At 50.3% G+C, this 10,693-nt stretch overlaps 1 protein-coding gene across 1 annotated transcript; it reads left to right on the top strand.

Moving 5' to 3' along the window:
• Positions 1-2,440: 2,440 nt before the first annotated feature.
• Positions 2,441-10,374, top strand: LOC123624296 (cytochrome P450 2A13). Its single transcript, XM_045531936.1, has 9 exons — positions 2,441-2,664; positions 2,935-3,097; positions 4,276-4,425; positions 4,658-4,818; positions 5,970-6,146; positions 7,280-7,421; positions 7,888-8,075; positions 8,504-8,645; positions 9,156-10,374. The coding sequence occupies exons 1-9, from the start codon at positions 2,485-2,487 to the stop codon at positions 9,335-9,337; spliced, it is 1,485 nt and encodes a 494-aa protein (XP_045387892.1). The 5' UTR covers positions 2,441-2,484; the 3' UTR covers positions 9,338-10,374.
• Positions 10,375-10,693: the final 319 nt, after the last annotated feature.

Below are 10,693 nucleotides of genomic sequence, written 5' to 3'. Positions count from 1 at the left end.
AGACACGGATCTCTCATGCCACACTCCACAATAGTCACTAAAGCCAAATTCGCTGACCTCTCAATCTCCTAGTTCTTCCAGTCTGACTGCTGCCACCTGCTCCCTGGTCAGCTCATGGCAGCCTTTCTGAACATTCAGTAAACTTCCTGGTGCCAACCTCAATGAGAAACAAACTCCCCAAGTTTCTACCTCCCTCCTTTTTAAGAAACAAGGGGGAAGAGGAGGGCCCCAGGCTTGCGGCCAGCCCAGGTGCAGGGTGGTGATGAGGATTAAGGGGACTAATACCTGCCAAGCTGGTGTTAATCCTATTCCCAACTCTTCCCCCTCCAAAACCAACAAACAACTTTCCTCTCTCTGTTTGTTCTCTGCCCTTTATTCCCTCCTCACAGGTTGAACACTTTGAACAGGATGCCAGCCCTGGGAGTGCCAACCTCAACCACTGTGACTTGTCCCAAGTTCAAGGCCCTGAGGCTGGGTACAACCCTGGACAGTCCAACCATCAGAGCCTGCCCAAAGACCATGGAGAGCCCCTATCAGGGTCTAGCTGAGGTGAAATTCAGGCCCACATAGGGCCAAGTTCAACACCAACCTAATGCTCATGTCACAGCCTGCTGGGACCAATCTCATGCCCCATATGGTACCACTCTTACGCCCTCCTGAAGTCAGCCTCCTAGGCCAACCCTCAGAGCCCTCTTCGCACCAGAGGTGACTCTACTAATATTCTCCTTGTATCATGTTCAGTGTCAATTTGTTTCCCATCCTAGCATACACCTGGGGAAACCTCAGTGTCAACATGATGCCTCTTCCTCGCTGGCCTGCCTGGTGCTGACATCAGAACCTGCCAGTGTAATCCCTGTGCCCACTGCTGACGTGAATCTCAGCATCTGCTGCTAAGCTTGGTCTCCACTTGACTCCCAGGATGAACGAGGGCAGTCAATGATGGCAGACAAGGAGAGAGTTCATATCCCAGCTCCCTCACCTACTGCCTGTGTGACCTCATACAAGTCACTTTACAGAGTCTTGGTCTGCTCATCTTCAAAACGAGGATGATGAAGAACCAACCTCGTTGCTACAAAGATGAAGTGAGATGATACACATAAAGGCTTAATCTTCCTGGATGACAAGTGTTCACCAAAGAGTAATTGTCCTTACTGTTAAGAAAGAATTTCCCTGAGGGAAGGGCAGTAGGGCCACTCATCCTTTCTCTCCTCCCGCCTATTCATGGTGCACCTCTGTTCCCAACACTGTGGTTTACCCAAATCTCTTCTGCTATAATTCCCTCTACCTACTAATAGTACCCCCTGACAAACCAGGAATCACCCTTAAATGAACCTTGACACACCCTCAAATACGAGCATCTCTTCCCAAACTGCTCCTTTCCACTGGTGGGGAAACCAAACCCAGAAAGTGGAAACTAAGAATGCCGAATAGAAGAGGTAGGAGTTCAAGGCCTTTGGCTTATGGGCCTCTCACACGTGTGCCCCCTCCCCACTCTTTGCTTTCTGTCCTTTGTATACACGTATATAAAATGGGGAACATTAATAATAACAATAGAAATGGTATGATCCATCTACTGGGTTTCCCTACGGATCTAAGTGAGTGTGGCTGTGGCTAAATTATAACGCTTGGGATACATGGGATTTCTCCACCTTATTGTTGGTTGTTATTACTATTTTGCAAGACCTGCCCAGACTCCCTGTCAACTGAGACGATGAGTTACTCTTATCCAGGTCTGTGGAAAGTTCCACTAAATTTGGTTCTGATCTTCTCCCATTTCCCAACCAGAGATGGGCACTATGACCCTATCCTGGCCTTTGAGGTTCCAGTGAAGATTCCAGAGATCAAGAGACAGTACTGCATCCAAACCAAAAGCAAGTCAACACCTCGGGTCAAGTGCCAACCCTAGGATCCTGCTGGGCTCTCTATACACTCCTCCTCCCAGGAACTCAACATCTACATCCCTGGGGCCCTCCTTGCCCCAAGACTCAAATCCATGTCCCTTGAATCTTCTGTCCTGAGACACTTAAACCTACATCCTGGAAGTACACTGCCATACTTCCTCTCTCACCCCAGTAAAATCCAGACCTGTGGATTTTTCTCTCCTGAAACCCCCAAATCCACAGCTTTGTGTTTCCTCCTCACTCTGAGACCCCAAATCCAAAGCGCAGGTACTCCCCTATGCAGATCTTTCAAACTCTTCACTTCTGCATTTATCCACTGCCCCTTCCTAAATCCAGAGCCTTGGAGTACCCCCTCCTTGGGCGCCACAATTTAGTGTGGAGGTCAACTCCTTGTTCATCTCTCCTGAGATCCCTTGTCTCCTCCCTTCTGGCTGTGTCCCAGGCTAGGCGGGTACATGGTGTGTGGCGCAGGGGATGAAATGACACAGTTGCATAATCAACCAAAGTCCACCCTTCTCTTTCAGGTAGTATAAAGCCAAATCACCCCAGCCATCACCATCTGAGTATCACTCTCACTGCCACCATGCTGGCCTCTGGGCTGCTTCTGGTGACCTTGCTGGCCTGCCTGACTGTGATGGTATTGCTGTCTGTCTGGCGGCAGAGGAAGATCTGGGGGAAGCTGCCTCCAGGACCTACCCCATTGCCCTTCCTTGGGAACTACCTGCAGCTGAACACAGAGCAGATGTACAACTCCCTCATGAAGGTGTCACAAGCCCGGGACATGGGTGGAATGGGAAAGTGGGCTTCCCAATATACCCAGAGCTTTGTGGCAGTGGTTTGACTAGGGTCGACCAGAGTCTTAAGAAAGGGAAGTTTTGACGGTTCAGCCTCAGAGTCCTAGCCAGGAAAGACCAGGGCTTGACATGCCCAGTCCCCTGACTGGGGGAAATGCATCCCAGTAGGTGATGTCTCGGTACTGGGCCTATTCAGAGCAGGGGCTGCTCCTGTAACCACTCCCACCCGCATCCACCAGATCAGCGAGCGCTATGGCCCCGTGTTCACCATTCACCTGGGGCGCCGGCGGGTCGTGGTGCTGTGCGGGTATGATGCTGTAAAGGAGGCCCTGGTGGACCAGGCTGAGGAATTCAGCGGGCGAGGCGAGCAGGCCACCTTTGACTGGCTCTTCAAAGGCTATGGTAAGGGGGACCCTGGGTGGAGGAATGTGGTCAGGCAGAGTGGATTGCCTCAGTTTCCCTAGCCTTCGTTTGCCTACTCACCTGCCCACTGGAGCCAGTGGCAAAGCCCTTCGTCTGTTCTCTCCCCGTAAAGGATCACTGTTGTCTCTGTCACTCACCTGTCTCAGTGTCCACCTCCCGATTTCTCCCTGCCTCTTTCTGCCCCTGTCTCCCTGTCCTCTCACAGATGTCTCTTCCTTCCCCTACGGCTCTATCTCCTACAACCTTTGGGAGTTTCTGTTTTCAAACCCTCGTCCTCTATCTCCATTTGTCGTTTTGTCATTTCTCAGCTTCTGTGCTTCTCCACGTTTCTCTCTGTGCTCCTGCCTCCCTTTATCCTTCTTCTTCTTCTTCTTCTTCTCTGTTTGTTTTTTGAGACAGAGTTTTGTTGCCCGGGCTAGAGTGCCGTGGCATCAGCCTAGCTCAGAGCAACCTAAAACTCTTCGGCTTAAGCGATCCTACTGCCTCAGCCTCCTGAGTAGCTGGGACTACAGGCATGTGCCACCATGCCCAGCTAATTTTTTCGATATATATTTTTAGTTGGCCAGGTAATTTCTTTCTATTTTTAGTAGAGACGGAGTCTCGGTCTTGCTCAGGCTGGTCCGCAACTCCTGACCTCGAGTGATCTACCCGCCTCGGCCTCCCAGAGTACTAGGATTACAGGCATTTGCCATGGCGCCCGGCCACTTTCTCCTTCTGTCTTAGAATCTCACTTGATTCCTGCTTCGAAATCTCCATGCCTCCACCTCCTGGTAACAATCTCTCCTCTTTCCAGCCCCTCTCTCTTTCTCCCTAGTTTTCTTTCTTCTCCAGCTCACTTTTAGAATCTTTCACTATTTTTTACTTCCACCTCCCAGATCTCCACATATCTCACCTCCTCTCCCTCCATTCTCCACCCTCTTTCTACACCTCTCCCTGCTTCCTTTCCTCACCTCCACTGATTGTGGAGGGGGCTCTGGGGGAGGGCGCCTCTACCATCCCCGTCTGTGCATCTGTCTTGCCTCTGCCTTTCTCTTCCGATTTTCTGCTCGCACTCCCTCTCTGTCTGCCTGCCCTGGCCGCCTGCACCCCTGTGCTCACCTCACCTCCGGCACCCCTGTGCTCACCTGACCTCCAGCACCCTTGTGCTCACCTCCCAGGCGTGGCGTTCAGCAACGGTGAGCGTGCCAAGCAGCTGCGGCGCTTCTCCATCACCACGCTGCGGGACTTCGGCGTGGGCAAGCGCGGCATCGAGGAGCGCATCCAGGAGGAGGCGGGCTTCCTCATTGAGGCATTCAGGGGCACGCGCGGTGAGCGCTGGGGACCCTGTGGATGGGGTGGGAGAGAAGGAAGATGCCAGGAGCCTCACATTGGCGGGACATGGGGACTAGGCTGGGGAAGGCATTTGTCCTCCCAGCTCTGGAGTCTGGAGCTGGGCACTTGGCCCATCACAGCAGTTCCCTTCTCAGACTGGCATCAGCGGGCTGAGTTCACTCTCTCCCTGCAATTCCCATCTGTCCCTGAATCCGCCCCACCCCGCAGGCGCCATCATCGATCCCACCTTTTTCCTGAGCCGAACAGTCTGCAATGTCATCAGCTCCATTGTCTTTGGGGACCGCTTTGATTATGAGAACAAGGAATTCCTGTCACTGCTGCGTATGATGCTGGGCAGCTTTCAGTTCACAGCTACGTCCACGGGACAGGTAACCTGTTCCAGCAGGGCCCTACCATGCCCCGACCACAACCAGCAACTGATCCCCTACACGGGGACGGGTGCCCTAAACTCCCATCCTTCTCCAGACAGTGTCCCCTCAAAATCAGCCCCGAATCTTCCACAACTGAACAACTGCATCACAGCACAGCACAGGACCCCACTACTCAGTCTCTAAGGACACCTAGATATATCAACAGATGCTCCCACAAAACAGCCTGCAGGCAAGATACGTACCCTCAACTCAGGTCTCTCAGCTGGGCAGGTGTTCCCATCCTGACTTATTTTACTATCTAACAGATGCTCCCTACTGAGTTCTTCTGAATATCTTAACACCTGGACAAGTGACCACCTCAGCCCACCCCATGAATACCCGAACACCTGATGCTGCAAAGTTCAGCAAACCAAAATCATTCCACATCTACACAGGTGTCCAAACCAGCCCAGTGGGACATCCAAAGTGCCCCCTACTTGACCCAGTTAAATACCTGAAACCTGGAGAGGTACCCAAAGCAACAGCCCTAAACACCTAAATATTTGGACAGAGTGTTTCCCAAACACCTAAATAAGTGTCTCCCAGCCCTGCCCACTCACACATCTTGCAAAGTTGGCCCCTGTGCAGCCCACGTGAATCCCTAAACACCTGAACAGGTATCCTCTCCCACTTCAATATCTGAACAGCAAGCTGACTTTAATACCAAAACTCCTGTACAAAAGCCGCCAATCTAGAGCCAATAATTATCTGGACAGTTGTCTCTAGCCAAGCCCACATAATGCCTAAACACCTGGACAGGTGAACCCCCCATAGCATCCCCACCTTAACAGGTAAACACCCGGATAGCTGTCTTTGAATCCAACCTTACTTGAATATTTGAACACCTAGATAGGTGCTCTAATTCTGCCTCACTCGAATATGTGAAACCTAGACGTATGACCCAATCCATCTCACGTAAATTCCTGGAGAGTGGCCCCCACCTTTAACCCAAAAGAAGATATATATAAATACATTCCTATCCATGCCCACCTACATTCCTAGACACCTGGACAGGTGCCTTTAAACGCAGTGACACAGGTCCCACTCCCATCATGCCCTACCCACTGACAGCTGTCCTTCCTTTCCCTTCCTCTCTCCCCAACCCCCAGCTCTATGAGATGTTCTATTCAGTGATGAAACACCTGCCAGGACCACAGCAACAGGCCTTTAAGGAGCTGCAAGGACTGGAAGACTTCATAGCCAAGAAGGTGGAGCACAACCAGCGCACACTGGATCCCAACTCCCCACGGGACTTCATCGACTCCTTTCTCATCCGCATGCAGCAGGTACACCCCAGCAGCCAACGTGGGGAGGTCCAAAGCCCAGCAGAGGGAAATAAGACTGGGGGGATGGGGAAACAACAAAGACCCATCCAAATTAGCCCCATCACAACAGTCTTCACAATCACCACAGTTACAGTAACCATCGCTGTTCCACCTATGGAGCCCTTGCCCACAGGCAGGACTTGTGCATGGTAATCAGAGTAGCAAGCGCTTCTACAGCACTACTAGGCACCAGGCACTATGTTAAGGGCTTTAAGATATTCACCTGTTTAGCACTCACAACAGGTCTTGAAAGAGGTTCTATCATGTCCCAATTTTACAAATGAGGTAATGGGCTGAGAGAGTGTAAGTGGCTTATTTGAGGTCACACAGTGAGGAAGGAGCACACTTTAACTGAGACCCTGGGCTCTCTGACTCATCCTGGTGCCTGTAGCCACCATGCTGTCTCACCTTTTATACCCTGGTTATCAGATACACCTGTGTAGATAGGTGACCTGGCCTTACTGTGTGACATTGGAGGAACCCTACCTCCTGCTAGATGTCAGTCTCCCATCTGTGAAGAAAGGTGGGAGGGCTTTATGGCGTCTGAAGTTCAGGGTTGAAGGATCAAGGGAGGGGATTCCTTCCTAGTAAGCTTCAAGGTTTAGGGAAGGAATAGGATGCTGTTGCTGGAAACTCTGTATGTGTCTCAGACAATCTATCTCTTTTTAACTCTCTCTCACTCACTCTATCTTGCCATCTCTGTCCTTCTTTCTCATTCTCTCTCTCTATCCCTATCTTTCTAAATATTCCTACCATCTAGAAAGTGACAACCTAGCCGTGTGCAGAAGGCATCGCTTGAACCCAGGAGTTTAAATCTAGCCTGGGCAACATATCGAGACTTTGTCTCTGTTAAAAAAAGAAAAGTGACAACTAAGCTGATAATTAGAGTTCAGATAGCCAGGCAAAGAATATGAGCATTTTGGGCAGAGCCAGCAGCTGGGGCAAAGGCTGAAAACTGGACAGAGCTTGGAGGATCTGGGGTCCCTTTCCCACCTTTGGTCTGGATCTAAGAGAGGTAGGTCCATAGGAAAATCCCCAGAAGGGTCCCCAGGGCATGGGGACTAAGCTCAGCCTAAAGCTCTCTCCCCCTGCAGGAGCAGAAGAACCCCAACACGGAGTTCTACATGAAGAACCTGGTGCTGACCACGCTGAACCTCTTCTTCGCGGGCACCGAGACCGTCAGCACGACCCTGCGCTATGGCTTCCTGCTGCTCATGAAACACCCAGATGTGGAGGGTAAGGCTAGAGGGGGAGGGAAGTAGAGGACCACAGACCCTCAAAACTGCTCTGAGCCTGGTGCAATGTCCCTCCCAGATCCCTGAACCTTCAGACACGCCTTGCTCTCCAGAGACAGGGCAATAGTCAGCTAATAGGCATCAGCTGAGTCTCACTAGCTGCTAGAAGATTGAAAATGTCTGAACTAATTGGTAAATCGCTCCAGTGCTAAGTCCACTGAGTGATCACTGCCGACTCCTCCAGATCATCCTCTAGGATTCTTCCTTTGCATGCCCCCCCATGATTCTGACATGCCCGGGTTAACAGGACCCTGCTCCAAAAATGCATATAGCCAACGTCTATTTTGAATGCTCTACATTGATGTCATACATAGATCCACGTAATCCATCACATTTTACCTATTTGCACTATGCATCCCTGCTCTGAGACCCCTAGACACCTAAGCACATTCCTCCTCCTCCCCCAGCCAAGGTCCATGAGGAGATTGACCGGGTGATTGGCAAGAACCGGCAGCCCAAGTTTGAGGATCGGGCCCAAATGCCCTACACCGAGGCAGTGATCCATGAGATCCAAAGATTTGGAGACATGATCCCCATGGGCGTGGCTCGCAGGGTGACCAAGGACACCAAGTTTAGAGATTTCTTCCTTCCCAAGGTACTGCCTCCACACAGCCTACAGGGACCTCCAACCCACTCCCTGTGCCCCCAGCACCCCGCCCCCATGAGAAGTTCTCCAACCCCAGCACCCCATAGCCATGAGTTCTCCAACCCCTGTTCCAGTCCCTCTATCAAAGACTTCCACAACCATCGTGTCCCTTCAACCTTCCCACCCAGGGACCCGTGAATCCCATGTCTCCCCCAGATTTTTTGCCTCAGGGGAATCAACCTCATGTTCCCAAACTTCCTGTCTTAGGGACATGAACCTTATTTGCCACAAAGATCCTCCCTTAGAGGACCCCAACTCCCATGCTTCCCATTTCTCTTCCCCAGGGGCACCCAAACTCCCCCTCTGTCCCCTATATACTTTCAGCACACCAGTCCCTCAATCTGCCTTGACAAATGCACCTTTCTCCTCCCTACCAGGGCATCGAAGTTTTCCCTATGCTGGGCTCTGTGCTCAGAGACCCCAAGTTCTTCTCCAAACCCCGAGATTTTAATCCCCAGCACTTCCTGGATGAGAAAGGGCAGTTTAAGAAGAGTGATGCTTTTGTGCCCTTCTCCATTGGTAAGTGACTGCAGGCCACTGCTCACCCCAACTGGGGGCTCCCTCGTCCCCTCACTGAGCTGTAGCCTGGTATCTTTCTCCAACCTAGACATTCCTCTTAGAATGTACCCTTGAGCCAACCAGCTGATGCTCCCATAACTACCAGGCACCAAGTACCTGCATCCAAGCAAAAGGGAAAGTATACCCCTTTCAGAGATAGGGAAAATCAAGGCTCACAGTAAATGAGAGATTTGTCCAAGGTCATACTGCAAATTTCTCAGATTCCTAAAAAAGAGATAACAGCACCGCAGGCACATTTGAGAGTGTATTTGGCAGCAAAGGCCATGTAAACTTCCCATTGCTGCAGCCTGGCATAGATCACCCCATGTCATGTACAAAGGAAACAGGCTCAGAGAGGTTTAGAGCCTCCTCTGGAAGTCTCCCTGGGAGAATGCAGCTGGAGGTCAGTATTGGGGCGAGGTGGCAGTGGGAGTGGACTCTATCTCTTCCCCTCCCACCTGTCCTCCTCAGGAAAGCGGTACTGTTTTGGAGAAGGCCTGGCTAGAATGGAGCTCTTTCTGTTCCTCACCACCATCATGCAGAACTTCCGCTTCAAGTCCCCGCAGTCGCCTCAGGACATCGACGTGTCCCCCAAGCATGTGGGCTTTGCTACAATCCCACGAAACTACAGCATGAGTTTCCTGCCTCGCTGAGCGAGGGCTGTGTGGGCGCAGGGCTCATGGACGGGGCGAACGGGGAGGGGTGGAGCATAGGCAGGGCTGGCGGGAGGGGTGGGGTTAAGGAAAGAGGGCTGGGGAAAGGAGGGTAAGGCGGGCGGGGGGGCGGGGAGGAGGAGGAGAAACAGAGCTTAGCTCACCCTGATAGATACTTGGCTTTATTAAAATTAAAAACTTCTGCTCTGCAAATAACATTGTCAGGAGAATGAAAATACAAGCCAGGGACCAGTAGAAAATATTTGCAGTGCACATATCTGATAAAGGACTCGTATTGCAACTATACAAAGAACAGTTTAAACTCAACAATAGAAAACTAACAACCCAATTTATTAAATAACAATGGACAAAAGATATATGAACATACACTTCACCAAAGAAATACTCATAGCAGTCAAACATATGAAAAGATGCTCTACATCGTATGTTGCAAGAAATTTCAAGTTAAAACAACGGGATAGCACTGCACACACCTGTTAGAATGGCTAAAATCCAAAACACTGACAAAAACCAATGCTGACCACGAGGTGGAGCAACAGGGATGCTCATTCATTTGTGGTTCGCATGCAAAATGGTATAGCCACTTTGGAAGACGTATTGGCAATTTCTTACAAAGCTAAACATAGGTTTTTTGGCCAATGAGCCAGCAATTATGCTCTTTGGTAGTAACCCAAATGAACTGAAAACTTATATCCTCACAAAAACCTGCATGCATATGCTTGCAGCAGCTTTATTCATAATTGCCAAAACTTGGAAGCAAAAAGGATGTCCTTGAACAGATGAATTGATAAACTGTGATACATCCATACAATGGAATATACTGGAATGGTGGATGCGTGATATTATGCCTTTTTCAAGACCCATAGAACTGTACAACCCCAAAAGTAAACCCTAATGTAAGCTATAGACTTTAGTTCATACTGATATATCAGGCTGGTCATAGTGGCTCATGCCTGTCATCCTAGGACGTTGGGAGGCTGACTTGGGAGGATGGCTTGAGGCCAAGAGTTTGAGACCAGCCTGGGCAACATAGTGAGACCCCATCTCCAAAAAAAAAATATAGAAAAATTAGCTGGGCATGGTGATACATACATGTAGTCTCAGCTACTTGGAAGGCTTAGTTAGGAGGATCACTTGAGCACAGGAGTTTGAGGTTGCTGTGAGCTATGATGACACTATTGCACTCTATCTTGGGCGACAGAGAAAGACTCTGTCTCAATAATAATAAAAATAGTAAAGAAAGCCCTGGTTCTCTCTCTTTTGGTGTCCATGGAAGATTCAAACCACACGAGCCCCTTTGGGGTAAAAGTAAAACTCTTGGAACTTCTTGCCTCA

This window comes from Lemur catta, chromosome 19 (assembly GCF_020740605.2).
Source record: "Lemur catta isolate mLemCat1 chromosome 19, mLemCat1.pri, whole genome shotgun sequence".
Taxonomy (NCBI): domain Eukaryota; kingdom Metazoa; phylum Chordata; class Mammalia; order Primates; family Lemuridae; genus Lemur; species Lemur catta.
Note: the sequence above shows the minus strand (reverse complement) of the source record. Positions and strands in the feature narration are given on the sequence as shown.

Bases quoted from the DNA above. Each gene is read 5' to 3' on its own strand.
- LOC123624296 (XM_045531936.1), top strand. From the start codon at position 2,485: ATGCTGGCCTCTGGGCTGCTTCTGGTGACCTTGCTGGCCTGCCTGACT. The intron at 6,147-7,279 runs GTACACCCCAGC...CTCCCCCTGCAG, and splicing joins TTCTCATCCGCATGCAGCAG to GAGCAGAAGAACCCCAACAC. The intron at 7,422-7,887 runs GTAAGGCTAGAG...CTCCTCCCCCAG, and splicing joins GAAACACCCAGATGTGGAGG to CCAAGGTCCATGAGGAGATT.